Source organism: Pelodiscus sinensis, chromosome 11 (assembly GCF_052426305.1).
Source record: "Pelodiscus sinensis isolate ZL-2025 chromosome 11, ASM5242630v1, whole genome shotgun sequence".
Classification (NCBI taxonomy): Eukaryota; Metazoa; Chordata; order Testudines; family Trionychidae; genus Pelodiscus; species Pelodiscus sinensis.
In genome coordinates this window covers 52,087,479-52,103,457 of record NC_143062.1, presented here as the reverse complement: position 1 = coordinate 52,103,457, position 15,979 = coordinate 52,087,479, and the positions used below count along the sequence as shown (strand labels likewise).

Genomic DNA, 15,979 nt, shown 5'->3' with positions numbered 1-15,979 from the left:
AGAGCCCTGTTGTCAAGGGAATGCTCCTCTTGCAGTGTTCTTGCTCAGCTTCTCTGCAGATGCAGGCATCTGTCAGACATCTCTCAGAATGCTGGCCGTGACTAGCAGCTAACTTTCAATAGGTTGAGATTGAATTGGTGAAACTGACTCTTAAAGGTGGTGATAGATTACACCACATGACCAGATATCTGCTCATTCATGTAAATAGGTGAAACGAGCATTGGCCAGCATCCTGCTCTTGCGGAATGGAGCATGCTATCAACAGGTGACCCCATTGTGCATGCCGGGGTGTTGCTTTGCACAACAGCTGCAGTCTTGGTAATTACTTTGGAATGAAAAGTCCATGTGAGTGGCCCTTTTTAACCTTCGTGTCCATAAACTGCAGTGCTGGTGCAAGTGCCATTTAGCAAAAGTTTCAGGGGGTAGCCGAGTTAGTCTAACAGGAAAAACTTAACCAACAGCAAATGGTCTGGTAGCACTTGAAAGAATAACAAAAGATGTAGATGGGATCAGAGCTTTCGTACGCACAGCCCACTTCTTCAGATGAGGGGGAGCAGGGTATAAATAAAAACATTAAATATTTGTACCCTGGACTCCTTGATCCATTCATCTGGGGAAGTGAGTTGTGCCCACAAAAGCTCATGATACCATCTTCATGTCTTGTTAATCTTTAAAGTGCTACCCAACTATTTATTTGTTTTTTCCGTTGATTGCCACTGACTCTTCTGTCAAGTGGAGGACGCAGTTGATAAAGCAGAGAGAATATGCCCGCTGGCTGGAATAGCTAGAACTTGCCCCAGAGTATTTGTACGGGTGTTAAAAGTCTGGGAGGGGTAGCTGTGTTAGTCGAACAGAGGGTTTTTTAAAAAGTTGTCACCTTGCTGCTGTCTCCCACTAGAGGGCGGCCTTTCTCTCTGTGCCAGATACCTGGGTCCTGAGCCCAGTCCTCGGCATGCATTGTACTGCTGTTAATTCTATACCTAATGCAATGGTTTTTGAAACCCGGAAGCTAATGTCCCCTGTCAGCCAGGGGGAAGTGAAGCTAATGGAGCCCGATAAATCAGGGATTCCCTCCTTCTAGTCATGGTGAGAGGGTTTGAGTCCTGTAAAGCTCTTTCCTTCTGGTGAGCGTTTGTTTCCCTCTGTGTGCAGGTGTAAGGGAAATATGAATGGGCTTCGTGATCTGGACAAATGGCTGGGCCCACTTTGCCGCTTTCTGCAGTACGGACTTTAAGTGGCCACTGGGGAGTGGTCTGGAGGCTTTGCAGAACACCTGCCTAGAGTGAAAATGTCGCTGGTCTTGGGGATCAAGTCTTTATATTTGCTGTTCTTGCAAGTTCACTGCTGTAACCCTGAAGCCCTCCCGCAGGGTCATGCTCCGTGCCTGTCGAGGGGTGTTGCTCTTCATCCCGCTGCTGGGAGGGAGGGGCTGCTGGCCAGGGTCGGAGACAGTCCTGCAGGAAGAGGGCCATGAGGCAAATGCTGCCCTATTTTGGCTGCCTTGTTGCATCTTGAGGGGACCTGACGAAGTGGCTTTCCTTTCACAGGCACAAACTGTTCAGGTGGCTGAAGTGGAGCCACAGCCCCAGCCCCAGCCTTCACCTGAGCTGCTGCTTCCGAACTCCCTGAAGCCAGAAGAAGGGCTTGAAGTGTGGAAAAGCTGGGCCCAGACCAAGAATGCAGAGCTGGAAAAGGAGTCTCAGAACAGGCTAGCCCCTATCGGCAGTAAGTGTTGTCTGGCATGGCACGTCATACTCCAGGCTTCCTCCACTAGCCACTTGCTTTCAAGCCAATGAAACAAGCCTACGCTTGGCGGCTCGCACTAGAGTCCTAAGCACCACGTCTCTCAGCCCTTCCTCCTACTCTGATTTTAAGGGTCCATTTCTTGGGCCCAGAACCCCTGCATTGGTCTCCATCCCTCTCCTCTTAGGAAAACTCCTTGGTTCGAATGGTGACTGTGTAGTTTGATCTTCCATTCAACTTGTCACAGTGCGATAAAGGGTTGGCCCAGGGCTGTGCATATATCTACAAATAAACTTTCCCTATTTTTAAATTTAATTCCAAAAAATCATGGGGGCAAACCTGTGACTATTTAATGACAGCAGGTATTGCAACAAATTTGTTTCCAACCATAACATGCATCTGACGAAGTGGATCTTTGCCCACGAAAGCTTGTGCTCCAATAATCTGTTAGTCTGTAAGGTGTCAAAGGACTCCTTGTCGCTTTTCCAACCATTGGATGTTTTAATGTGTTGACAACACAAATTGTCAACATCTGTTAAAACATACAAAAATATCCTTAAATCACTCAAGTATGAAATGCTGCTTATCTGTAAACTTTAATTATCAATGGAAATATTTTTTTCATTGGCTTGCGTATAGCGAGATTAACACTTAACAACATTTGCCAAATAAAAATCTAACCTTCCAAGCCTAAGAATGGTTTGTTTTTTGCTAACTGAATCCTGCAGTGTTCCAGGAAGTATTTTGTGTTCCACATTGAGTTTACAAACTCAGGAACCTAGTCATCTGGCCATAGAAAAAGCAATGTAGGATCAATGAAACAAAACAGCCTCCTGCACCAGCTAATTCCTGAATCAGCAAATGCTCTTGTGTGTGTCCTTGCTTTCCCACTGCAGCAGGACAAATATTTAATTGCAGATAATGATGGAGAGGGTCCCCATCTAGAATGCGTTGTGGCGGTGACAGGGTCAGTTGTTTCTAAATGTGTCTTCCTGCTTGAGTCAACTTCTGAAACCTGAAGGTCTCCAGTGCTCCCATTGTGATCTTATGGTCGGGAGCACGAGGTGCAAAAGGAGCTGTTTGGAGGTGGGGAAGAGCACGTTGGGCAGGAGTGAAATAGTAGATCATGCTTGAGAAACAGAGACTGCCTTTTTTAAGCAAATTCATCATGACATTTTGCTTTGCAGGACGCCAGCTGCTGAGATTCCAGGAAGATCTCATCTCTTCTGCTGTGGCAGAGTTGAATTACGGGCTGTGCTTGATGACACGAGAAGCTCGCAATGGTGAAGGCGAGCCATACGATCCAGATGTATTGTACTATATCTTCCTATGTATTCAGAAGGTAGGAGTGGGGAGCGCTCGTCTCTTATTTTATGTAGCGTGCACATGCTGCAACCAGATGTTTGTACGTAGCATTCTCTGTGTAAGACTTGGCATGAGGCTGGCACTTGCTATTAATATCACAGAATCCTAGGGCTGGAAGAGACCTCAGGAGGCCGTCCAGCCCAGCCCCCTGCCCAAGGCAGGACCCACCCCAACTAAATCATCCCAGCCAGGGCTTTGTCAAGCTGAGACTTAAAAACCCTCTAGGGATGGAGACTCCACCCCCTCCCATGGGAACCCATCCCAGCGCTTCCCACCCGTCTAGGGAAATGGTTTTTCCTAATATCCAATATCAAGCTCTCTAGCTTTGTTTATGGAAAAACAAATCAATTCAGAAAACCTCTTCTGAGTTTGCTGAAACATTCATTTTAACACTTTGAGACCTTAATTAGTAGATAAGATTTTTAAAGTGATACTAGCATGCAATTAAAAACAAAATATTAACTGAAAGAAATAATGTGGTTTAAAATGCAACAGGGAAGCTTTTCAAGCAAAGTATAATGTTCTAGATCTAGTCTGTCTTATTTAAAATCATTAATTTCAGCTTTGACTTGGCCTCCATTCATATTTGAGCTTGATTACTTGGTGAGAATTTGGGTTTGCAACAGCATTTTCTTTGACGAAGAAGAGGCTATTCATACCCCCAAAGCAGGGCAGCAAGCTCAATGTAACGCTTCAAATAAATGCATCCTTCTTTAAATAGAAAGCTGAGGCCTTGCCACTTTTTTGCTTTTAAGACTCTTCATGTTCACTCACAGCAGTACTAGATCCTTCCTGGTGCACTTACCGGCACAGGGGTCTTTGTACTCTCCCAGGTGTATTTGTGGGACCTCTCCAGCAATGACTGCAATAAAGCAGAAAATGCATAAATCTGACTAGTGCCCCGAAGGGGACTTGCTCCATCCCAAGGAGAGAAGGCTGCTCTGGGAGGAACTTGCTTGCTGCCCTCTATCAGACTGTTGTGACTGTCTCTTGCAGTATCTTTTTGAAAATGGACGAGTAGATGACATTTTCTCAGATCTCTATTACATACGGTTTACTGAGTGGTTACATGAAGTTCTCAAGGATGTACAGCCCCGGATCACCCCTCTTGGTAAGAGCTTTTTCTCTGCTTCAGTGAGAGGCCCTTGAGACATGCCAGGGATGAGGTGGGATGTGAGATCTTTAAGCTTGCTGGTGTCCTCTTAATGGAGCTATGATGAGAACCTACTCTAAAGAACTATTTGAACGTCCTTTACCCTTCACTCGCATGGGGAGGGAGGTTTTTCAGGGCCTGCAGTAAGCACAAATATTTCCCAGGAAGGGGGGTGGTGCACCAGACTCCAGTCCACCATTCTGTTTCAAGGGTTTAATTAGGCTTGATTCTCCACACTCTTTAACTGGCTCTTACCAGGTCTCAGAACCCCGGAATCTAGAGGGCATTGCAAGTGTGGTGGGGATGCCCTTTCTAAGAAATGCATGAGTTCAGCAGGGATGGATTCCTAATGGCCAATGAAATTCAGTGGATAAATGAAGTAAAGCTCACTAGAAAACATCCCACTTATGCCTAGAAAATCGATGGGGGGGGGGGGGAGGCTCAATTAACTGTTACCACTCAAATGTTAGTCTGGAACTTTAAAAAAGAGCACCTTGGAAATAACTAAGAATAGATGTATAGTACCATGAGCTCTCGTGGGCACAACCTACTTCAGATGAGTGGAGGAAAAGGGGGAACCTCCAAACTTATAACAGGAAAGGAGGGGGGAGGAACTGTCCTAGTAGTGCCAGTGCTAATGAGCCCAGTAGTAGTCTGTAAGTGCCCATACGTAGCTTTTGATGACACTTGGGTGTTGAATGGAACGGCCTATCCAGTTCATGTCCTGGCTCAAGCCATGAGAGTGTTGAATTCGCATATGAAGGCCAGTTCTGCAGTCTCTCTAGGTGGGTCCTGAAATTCCTTTGTAGCACAATGGTGACTTTTGCATCCATTGAGCGCCCAGGCAGGTTAAAATGTGCTCCTGCAGGCTTGTGTGCAACCATTTGTGATGTCTGACTTGTGGCCATTTATCCCTTGGTGTAGCGACTGTCTGGTTTGGCCAATAGACCTGTCAGAGGGGCCTGGCTGGCACTTGATGGCATAGATTACGTTGATGGATGAGCCCCTGGTGTTGTGGCGTACGTGGTTAGGCTGTTGTGTTGCTGTGTGGACAGAGTTGGCACTGGGGTTTATTGCATGGGTAGGTTCCTGGGTAAGCATGGCTGTGTGGCTGCTGGAAAGAATTTGCTTCAGGTCGAGGGCTGTCTGTAGGTGAGGATTGTCCTGTCTCCCAAGGCTCATGATGCACTGGAGGGGCCTAAGCTGGCAGCTATAGGTGATGAGGAGTGGGTTTCTGTTTTTCCCCTTGCTGGGCCTGTCTCGAAGCTGAAGCCAGGGGCTCCTCTGGCTCTGCTGATCTGTGTTTTCACTTCCTAGGTGAAAGGATCAGTTTTAAGGATGCCTGATAGAGATCCTGCAGGTGCCTGTCTGTGGGATTGGAGCAAATCTGGTTGTGTCTTAGGGCCTGGCTATAAACAGTTGTGTGGTGTGAGTCCTGGATGGAAGCTAGAGGCATGTACGTAAAAGTAGTGGTCACGAAGTTTCCAGTGTGGGCTGGTGGAAATGTGGCTGTCATTTAATTGCACTGTAGTGTCAAGGAAGTGGCTCTCATGTGGGGACTGGTCTAGGCTGAGATTGATGGTGGGGTGGAAATGGTTGAAATCCCAGGGGAATTCTTCAAGGGTCTCCTTCCCAGGAATCCACATGAGGCCATCAGTATGGCGTACGAGGAAGGATGCTGAAGAAACTTTCGTGGTCAGCCATAAGGTTGTTGGCATATTGTGTGGCCATGTGGGTGCCCCTAGCTGTGCCAGACATGAAGGTATAAACTGTCCCCAGATTGGAAATACAGGTTGGACCTCCCTGGTCCGGCATCCTCGGGACTTGACTTGGACCAGGAGAGGTTGTATCTAGTCTCCCAACTACACCCCCCCTCCCCCCCCCCCCCCCGAACAGCCTTCCAGCTGGTTCCCTCCCCCACTGCTGTTAGCCAGACTGGCAGGGCAGTCCGTCTGTCTCTGTCTCTCTCCCTCCCCCGCCCCCTTTGCTAAGCTGGGCAGCCCAGTTCCCAGCAGTTTGGGCTTCTGGCCCCACAAGGCAGAGCTGCTGGGCTCCCGGTCCTGCTGCTGCGCACCAGCTTACAGCCCTGTAGGGTTGCGCCTGGCTCTCTGGTCCAGGAACATTCTGGCCAGACAAGTGTTCTGGTTTGCAGAGGTTCCACTGTTGTAGGTGAGGACACCAGGTGTCGAGACAGATCTGGCGTCATTGTGGATAGCTCTCTGGAAACATCCACTCGGTGCATAGCAGCAGTCAAAGCTAGCAGTGTTGGGATAGCAGCGAAGATAGAAAAATCCTACTGCTTCTTGAAATCATGGTACACCCTCACTTGGGTGCTGGATGCAGCTGTGGTCGCCCCATCTTCAAGATATATTGGAACTGGGAAAGATTCAGAAAAGGGGCAATGAAAACTAGGCATAGGTGACCCCTTCCGCGTGAGGCAAGATTTGGACGGCTGACTTCTCAGCTAGGAAAAGAGACGAGGGAGGCTGTGCTAGAGGGCTGTACGGTCTTGGCTGGTGTGGAGACAGACGGTGACCGTTTACTCTTACTCCTAACGCAAGATTTAGGGGTCACCAAATACAAAATAAATAGGTTTTAAAACCAAAGAAGCGTTTCTTCACCCAGCACAGCCCACCTGTGGAATTCTGCCAGAGGGTGTCAGGAAGGCCAAGACTCTAATAGGGTTCAAAACCTAGTTGCGTTCAGAGGCCAGGTCTGTAATAGCTGTTAACCAGGCTGGGGAGGGCGTCGCAGCCTCGGTGTGTCGGGCTGGGAATGGGTGCCAGGAGAGGGATCGCTTCATGGTTCCCTGTTCTATTTGCTCCCTCTGGGGCACCTGGCCTGGGGCGCCTGGCCCAGGCCACTGTTGGAAGACCGGACACTGGGCTAGCTGGACCCAGTCTGGCGCTTCCCAGTGACTTACCCTTGGCGTCCAGCGATGTGACTTGCATTGGCAATGCATTTGCTTTATTCTGCGCCAGTGATGAGGGATTAGGTCAGCATCCAGTGATAAATAGAGATTTGCCCTAAGGCATGGCTTGTTATGATGCTCATTTTGTAATCCATTTGTGGGTACTTTTTAAGCAAAGCATTAAAAATATTGTAGCCAAAAACATGCAAACATTGAGCCCTTTTTGGGGGGGGGCGGGGGGGAGGGGAGGTGTCCTTCACTATGTACAGGTGTCTGATAAAACAGAACTTGCGCAAACAAAATGTGCTCTTGCTGCAGTAGGGAAGGTTACACCCTGCTCCGAAGATGAGAGCGAAAGGATGGTATTTTCAGGGAACAGGAATCTGTTACTTCACCAGATTTTTATACCCCCTGCTCTGGGTTTGCTCTGGCCACCTATCAATTCTACATTTGGGTTCAGATATTTTTGCTTCCTTTTGTTTTTCCTCTGCCTGTTGGATTGATGCTTTGTTCTCTGCCATTGTGCAGCCTGTGGGGTTGTCTAGGTGTTGGGAGTCTGGGCTTTCCCTTGTGCACAGGAGCAAGTCTAGAGTGTATGACCCTGTGCATGGGGCCGAGAGCTCAGCTTGCTCATCCTTCCCTCGTGGTCGAGATCAAAGTGAGCCACTGAAACGAGCATCCATCTGGCTCCCCTCCGAGGGAGCTTGTCGCATGTGTACCCGTGCGCTGCCGGCCTGTGGCGTAGCACCTGTCAGCGATGCCTGCTTCTCGTGTTACAGGTTACGTTCTCCCCAGCCACGTCACAGAAGAGATGCTGTGGGAGTGCAAGCAGCTGGGCGCCCACTCCCCTTCCACCTTGCTCACCACACTGATGTTTTTTAACACCAAGTAAGTATGTGTCCGTTCCGGTCCCCGATTCAGAGCAGGCCCCCGCTTTTGAATGGGCAAAGCCCAGAGGGATCCTTTTATCCAAGGAATCCCATGCAGGAACCCAAGGAGGAGAGAGCTGCCTCTCCCAGCCTGGTTTGAACCCTGGCTGGCTCATACCCACAAAAGTGTTTCCTCTCCCTGAGCGGTGAAGAGAGGCTTTGTTTGCCCCCCACACTTCTGTCCTCTTCCCACTGCTCAGGTACTTCCTGTTGAAAACAGTAGACCAGCATATGAAGTTGGCTTTCTCCAAGGTCTTGAGGCAGACCAAGAAGAACCCTTCCAATCCCAAGGATAAGAGCACGAGTATCCGGTATCTGAAGGCACTTGGCATACACCAGACAGGCCAGAAAGGTAGTTCCCTGAGGAGAGGAGAAACAAGCCTTTTGTGGAATGCTCTGGGATTGACTGGCCGGGTCTGTTTGCTAGAGTCTTACAAAGAGCTCCAGTGTGGTAGACAGTGTGAATCTCCCCCAGGAGCTCCATGATCCGAGACAGCAGGTGTTCTGTGGCTGGGTTTGCTGAGGCACACGGCCCTGCCCTCTTTCCCAGTCCTCTCTCCAGGCAGAGGCGCTGTGACACACGGGCCTCTGAGCAGAGAGGCGTTTCAGAGGAGCCTTGTTCTCTCGTTTCAGTGGAAGCGCTCTGCTCACGGGCCTCTTCCTGTAGCCAGACTCTCTGCCTTTCAGGGGTCGGCTAGCTGGGGGGTTGATGAGTGGGATGTTGCTAAAGCCCAGAGCTGAAGGTGCTGCCTGGGGCCGTGTTATGGCTCCTGCAGCTGGGAACTCCTAACGCCTTATGAGGTGGGATTTGCAACATTGAGGCTGCTGGATGCTTGCTGCTTTTATTCTCTACTGTTCTACAAGCGCTTTCGTGTACGGAGTCTGACGCTGGTTTTCGGGGGGCGGTTTGCAGTTACAGATGACATGTATGCAGAGCAGACTGAGAATCCAGAGAACCCCCTGCGCTGCCCCATAAAGCTCTATGACTTCTACCTCTTCAAATGGTGAGCGCTCCTGCCGCGAGGGGTTGCAGGTCTCTTGTAAATATGCACCCAGGCGGCACTCTGTAGCTCCAGAAAGAGAGCTGTCTGTCTCCTTCCCCGGTACAGTTTGTAACTATGGGGGGGACTTGTCCTGCAGAGCGGCACAAAGAATGTGAAGGGGCTGAGTCTTGAAGTGTGAATTTGCCGGTGTTAGTCCCGGGGCTGTTGTAGACGTCCGAGCAGTGACGCTTGTGCGGTGGCCTCTTGGCCTGCAGGTGCCCTGATGAAGGGCCCTCCGCGTTGTATGCGACACTGGAGAAGCGAGGTGGCGGCAGCTCTGAAAATGGAGGCTTGCTGTGACCGTGAGAGGTCTCTGTACACATCCCTCCTTCAGGAAGGGCCCCACTACTAGCTCAACTGCAGTGCCAATGGTGTCGGAGAAGAAAACCCTCTTCAAAGGCCCATTGGTAACCTTGGGACTGAGTGACACGTAATCGTTCCTAACGAATCTAGGCCCACGTGATAGCCAAGGGGCCCTTCACCCCACTAGCCTCGCTGAGTGTGGTGGCAGCTCCCCGCTCTCCCCTGGAGGAGGGCTGAACGGGACGCTCTGGTGGTAGAAGCTGTGTGAGACCACTGCCCATAAAGGTACCTGCCCTGCAAGTAAACACCCATGGGTCTCCGAACCGGGCAGCTTTCACGGAGGGTTCTTAGCGCCCGGGTGACTAGGATGAGGCTGCCTGTTCAGGACGTGTAACTAGCCTGCCTGTCTCTGACTAGGATGTAACTAGCCTGCCTGTCTCTGATTTTCTTCCCCCCTTGCAGCCCCCAGAGCGTGAAAGGCCGGAATGACACATTTTACTTAACTCCGGAGCCGGTGGTAGCCCCGAACAGCCCAATCTGGTATTCCATCCAGCCAATCAGCAGAGAGCAGATGGAGCAGATGCTCACTCGGATCCTGGTCATACGAGAGATTCAGGAAGCTATTGCTGTGGCTAATGCCAGCACCATGCACTAAGGCACCCTTCCCAGCTCAGAAGGGGGTGGGATGGGGTGGCGGGATGACAAGCAAGCCTAAATTGTACAGACTTTTACACTAAAGGAGATGCCTACGTTTTGTTTTTTATTGGTGTAGTTAGGAAGCCCTTTTAGGCTTCCTCTCTTTAAAAGAATCTAAAAGGAAACCTCCCCATTGTGTATCCTCCCAAACCCACTGAGCTGTTAGAACCACCTGGGGCTGTGTTTCTCCGCCAGCTCAGAGATGCTGAACCTGCTGGTTGACTTTGGTTTTTGACGCTGTAGAGAACAGAGCGAGCTACGGGATTGGCCTGGACGGCTTGTGTCTGACGCCGCCTCAGCCCACGTGCAGCCTGGAGAGCGCAGAAGGATGGATGGACCTGCTCAGCCAGCCGAGGGGGCAGGGGTCCCCCCTCCGTGCTCAGACATGAATTTGCTGTTGTCCTGGAAGGAGGAGGAGAGTGAACTGCAATTATGATTTCTTAAAAACCAACCGATTTCTATTCAGACCTTTAAGTGACATTTTTAGATGTTAAAAGTAAAAAAAAAAAACAACAAAAAAAGCAACAAAAACCCAACTTTACCACTCTTCTTTTTTTGGCCTGACACTGAGGCCTTAACCCTTGGGGCGCCTGTGCCTGATGGAGTTCTTGTACCATACACTTGTGTATCATATAAAGATACCACCCTGTTTCTCTTATGTATTCTTACTCTAGTCGTTTATTAAGAATGACGAGCACGTCTTTTCAACATGCCATTGAACGGTGTCTTTATTTGGGGGCGAGTGCAAGAGGGGGCATTCAAAAGAGGCGTGTCCTGGGGTGATTCTCACCCCCCTGCACAGTCACACGCTTTCAGGTCACGTTTCCCTGGACCCTTTGTCTTTCCAAGCTCTGCAGGTCTGAAGGAATTCACTCCTGGGAGCATGTCCAGGTCCTCCTTGACGTTCCATGGTGGGTTGGCTCTTCCCTTCTGTGTAATATCTGCCCGTGGAGACGAAAGCCGTGTGCCGGTAGAACCTCCAGCCCAGCCAGAGATATGGATTTGCCATTGCGCCAGATCAGATTATTGGTCCATGCAGACCAGTGTCCAAACCAAGGGGCTTTGGGAAGCTGCCAAGTAGCCCGAGGGTCTGGCTGGGCAGCTGGCTGGATTGCAGATGGAGAAGTTACATAGCTTCAGGAGTTGCCAGGCATCCTGTGTTTTTTTTTTTTTTTTTAAATCAGCTGCAGCTGTTGCCTCGCTGCTGGGTGTGGGCAGCACGATGTTTCTGGTGGCTGAGAGCAGATCTGCTGGGCTTGCAGTTGATGCTCACTCGAGCCAGGCTTGAGGCTGAGCTCCCAGCTTCTTGGATGTGAGGTGATACTTCTTGGATCTGCCTTCCCCTCCTCAGCACCTGAGTCTTGGATTCCATTTGCCACCTCCCAGTTGGTGCTAGCAAGTGGGGTCCAAGCACAGACTGCCCCTCGATCAGGACTGGCCCTGACGCTATCGGCCTGTGCAGGTGTGTCTGGGGAGGACTCGGGACCTAGCATGCCATACTGGAGCTTGGTGGAGGCTCCTTCCATCCGACACATGCAGCTGTGCCTGAGAGTGAGGGAGTTGCTCCAGGGGAAGGCAGGACTTGGTAAGAAATGGCTGGGTAGCTGCTGCAGGAAGTCGTGCACCTGCTGCGCAGGGGTTTCCATGCTCCCTCTGTTCCTTACCGACATCAGCCTGCACAGTGGCGGTGTTAGCTTAGCTCCCACGGGGTGGCAGTGTCTGGCTGATGCTCTAGTCTGAGTAGGGCAGGAAAAGAAAAGGGGGCGGGGGAGTACAAAGCTGCCCTCTCCCCTGAAGTGCAGCGATTGGGAGTCTCGGCAGCACGTGGGGGGCTGCTGGCAGGCGCTAGAACCCCTTTGCTGTGTTGCAGTGCTGAGTGTCAGGGATGTGCGCATGGGCTCGGTGGCAGTGGCTCACATGGAGCGTCTCTAGATGGTGTGGGGTAAGCAGCTGGGTTTGAGGGGGCATTCTGTCTTCTGCACAGAACACAAGTAACCCTGAGAAATAAACGTGCAGGCCGAACACTCCTCCAGTCATTGTGTCCTAGAATGCCCCATGACACTCAACCCAGCCTGCCCAGAGGTCGGAGAGCGCCCCTTGACTCTTAACGAAACCTGAGCGTGCTCTGGACCCGGAGGCTGATCGGGCGCTCTTTCCTTCGCTGAGTGGGCGGAACGGCTCGACAGCGTCACAGCCTGTTTCTTGTGGAGTATGAACTGGCCAGGGCTGGAAGCAATCGTGGCAGACAGATGAGCCCAGTTGTGGGCTAGGAGGGGCTGGCAGGATAGGGTGGAGCGGAGGCACACGGCAGTGCCAGGCGTGTTAGAGTTGAGTAATGTATTCATTGCTGTTCACGTCCTACTGGAAAGAGCAAACGAATCAAAATGGAACAGTCAAGTAATTCTTCGGGCTCTCCACTCAGCATGGAGCAGGCGCAGGAGGCAACATTAAACCTCTGAATCTACTGGGTTTGCCCTAACAGACTGAGGATTTTTCATCCCTGTCCTAGCATTTGTGACTTCTCCTATTTATGGAAGCTGAAGATGTACAAGTACTTCAGTACTTGGGTATCAAAACGTCTGATACCAGTTTCATTTCTTATTGAGGGGAGTATTCTGCATATTGTGGTTTACAGATGTCACAATTTATTTCTGGTCTGCATAGCTCTCTGAAACCAGTGTAGAACGTCTGCAACGTTTCTGGGGTGAACCCGAACCCGCCGAGAACGAAGTGATCGCTTTCTTTCTAGAAAGGTCACCCCAAGGCCTTGTTGCTCAATCTGTCAAGTTCTTTCCAGGAGGCCTGAACAACTCTTGCCCTTAGGGTCTTACCCAGCCATTGGCAAATCTGCTCCTGGCTAAATTAGAGACACGGGCGCTCAGCATGGCCTTCTGGGTCCTGTTTTCCACTCCTGGCCTGAGCTTCGGTGGTTGGACATTCCACCTACCACCAAGCACCTTGCTGTACATCCAGTCAGGGATTCACTTCCTCCCTTTGCTGTGTGCACGCCACTGGCACATGGTTAGCCTTGTCTGGCCTCTGCTGGGTTATTTAATTGGTTTTAATTGTTCTGTGTCCATCTTGTCTCCATAGAAGGTGTAGCATGATTGAACATGGTTTTGTGAAGCTTCTTGTGTTCTGACTTCTGACCTCCTGTATTGTCCTAAGTCTCATGGAACTACTAGCCCTGCTCTCCTACAGGGACCGGTCTGTTACCCAGACTGTGCGCTGTGCATTACGTCCTTTCCAGTTTTGTTTGGAGTGACCAAAGTAGTGGAGGACCACCTGTGGCAAACCTTCCCCCGGCCTCACTGCAGCGGGAGGGCAGAGGAGAATTGAAGTGTCTTAATAGTTCATTTTAGAACATTGGATTCCTAGACTCTCCTGTCTCCAGGAGGAGGCAGTCTTCTGTCTGCCTGCAGCGGTTCCCAGCGCACGTTGCCTTGGCTTGATTCATTGTGTATGCTTAACACCCATCTTAGGATCCAGAACCTGAAACGGCAGCGTCCTTCCCCTTCCCCTCCCCCCGATGGCTCTGATCTAGGAGAGAACGAGTCCGTCTGCCCTGCTCAACTTGGAAGGGAACAAAAGCTGCATCCATCATTCCAACTCTTCCCTGTGGCTGCACGAGAGGTGACGGAGCCCTTGCTGCGGGTAGGGGATGGAGAGATTGCCTGCCAACCTTCTAGCTGCCCTGTCTGGGGGATTGCCTGAGGCCTGGTGTGATGGCTGATAGGTCTCTGCACGCTAGGTGTAACTGAACTTGCATCCATCTCCTAATGAAATGGTTCGTCTTAACGTTCTGATGTTCCACCCTGACACTGCTACAGCCTCTGAGCTGGGGCGTCTCCCAGCCACGCACCCCAAGGGCCGGGCTCCAACAGCAGCCTGGTGAGCTGGCTTGTTTTCTCCCCCGGCTATTTTAAGGAGTGCACCTTGCCTTGTCACTTCAGCCTGCCCTGTTTGATTGGCACCCAAGCTGCTGCTGGCAACATACAGCTGGGCCCCTTCCTCCTGTGAGCAACATTTCAGACCCTCTTCCAGGAAGGAATGAACCTCCTGGGGGAGGGGTTAAGCTGCCAAGAGAAACGTGGCACTCTGCCTGCCCTATGCCTGCTTCCATCTCTGCTTGCTACTGAGTTAATCAGGAGGGTTGGGGTGGTGGTAAACTGGGGCTTGGCCAAAAGAGGAGATGGGGCCGTCTGTCAGGCTGGTCTGAGTTGTGCCCAGACCCTCCCTTGCCATTATGGGCCACCCACATGCCAGAAATGTCTTGTCCCGCCACCCACGCTGAATCCTAGTTTGAACAGCATATGGCATTGGCATCCCGCAAAGTGACCTTCCAAACTCTCCAGTAGCTTTGGCCCTGTGAGTTACTCACTGCAAGTGAAGTCACTTTTTTTTCAATTTAACTTTACTCTTACAGTCTCTGATCTCTGTAACCCCCTTGGAAATGAAATGTCTTTTCCTGCAGCCTTTGTAGTCTGTTTGACAACCATTAAACCTTGCCTTGTGTTTCTAATGGAACAGATGCTAACTTGCCTGTTTGTTTACTACTTTGTGCTTTAGTATTACTGCTGTGGCAAGTGTGACTGGGCCATGCATTGGAATAGGGAAACTACCACTGTCGTCCTTACTGCAAAGACTTGCAAATCAGGCAAGAATCCCCACTTCTGCTCCTCTTACAGTAGGTAGTTTGCTGTTGCTGGAATGTCACTTTACACAAGAGGTTTCTCTGATACCTGATTGCTTAGAGCAGCTGCAACGACTGTCTTGGTGTCACTTCTGTAAGCCACTTTTGCTATGTCAATCAGGACATCAAGTCCACTAAATGGATCGATAGCACCATACAGAGCTCCTTAAATATGTAGGCTAAATACCATCCAAACAAGAAAATCCTAAATTGACAGCAACCAGCTTGTGGCTGTATGTATTCTGCAGCCTTAGCTGGAAATGGCCAAGAAACTATCAAATATAATTAGACTAGGAGCACTTACCATCTATGTGTTGTAAGAGTCTATCAGCAGCAGCTTTCATAGGCACAACCTACAACTGGCTACACAAACCCAAAGAGCATATTTCTAGTTACCACCCTGCAACAAAAAACCAAGTAGAATTCCGTGGCTGAAGAACAGTTCACTTTTTCCTGAATTCAGTGATGGCAATCTGAGTGCTACGTGCAGCTAGCATGGTTTGGGGACATGGGGAATTGCTGAAAGAAAACTGTAGTGATCAAACAGCCTTAAGCTTCCTTGGGGCTACTTCCCAGAACAGTCACCACAGCATCCTACTGCCCATCAGTATCAGTCTGAACACAATTGCTCCGAAACCAAATCTCTCCCCTATGCTGGGCTAGGGGCTGGGCGTACCCTGCTGCCAGAACTGCAGCGTCCTGTCCGCTTATCTAAATAATCCTGGCCAGCCCTAAGGAGCGTGGTGGGGTAGCCCCAGAACTAGGAGTGTCCTAACAAGCGAGTGTTACTATGTTACTTTTTTTCTTGAAAGTCAGTGCCCCAGAGAGCTGAGTTGGTTTGAATACTGAGTATTTTTCAGAGACAATGCGAAGTGAAACAGCGGCCTGCCTCAGTTGTGTTAAGTGCCCCCATCCTTTGCAGGCTCTCCAATAGGATTATGCAGCTCTGCAATCTTAACTCCTCACCACGAGCCCTGTTCGCTGCCTGTGGCTACTCTAAGGCTGCAGCCTCCTCCAGTGAGCGCCCGCTCGAGGAAGGGGTAAGACGGAATAGTCTCCAGTGAGGGGTTAAGTCAGGATGTGGGGTTACTGTCCCTGGCGTGAGCGAGCAGCGCTAGGAGCCTCTTGGGCTGGCCAGGGCTG

The 15,979-nt window shown here is 50.4% G+C and overlaps 1 protein-coding gene across 4 annotated transcripts in view; it reads left to right on the top strand.

The window, feature by feature from the left end:
* Positions 1-10,856, top strand: part of QRICH1 (glutamine rich 1) — a 28,453-nt gene extending 17,597 nt beyond the window's left edge. For all 4 annotated transcript variants that reach the window (XM_075938389.2, XM_075938391.2, XM_075938387.2 and 1 more), the window contains 7 exons: positions 1,548-1,725; positions 2,931-3,085; positions 4,105-4,219; positions 7,952-8,060; positions 8,302-8,453; positions 9,015-9,105; positions 9,910-10,856. In XM_075938389.2, coding sequence (XP_075794504.1) covers positions 1,548-1,725; positions 2,931-3,085; positions 4,105-4,219; positions 7,952-8,060; positions 8,302-8,453; positions 9,015-9,105; positions 9,910-10,102 — 993 coding nt within the window. In that variant the 3' untranslated portion in view covers positions 10,103-10,856. The remainder of the gene's footprint in view (positions 1-1,547; positions 1,726-2,930; positions 3,086-4,104; positions 4,220-7,951; positions 8,061-8,301; positions 8,454-9,014; positions 9,106-9,909) is intronic.
* Positions 10,857-15,979: the final 5,123 nt, after the last annotated feature.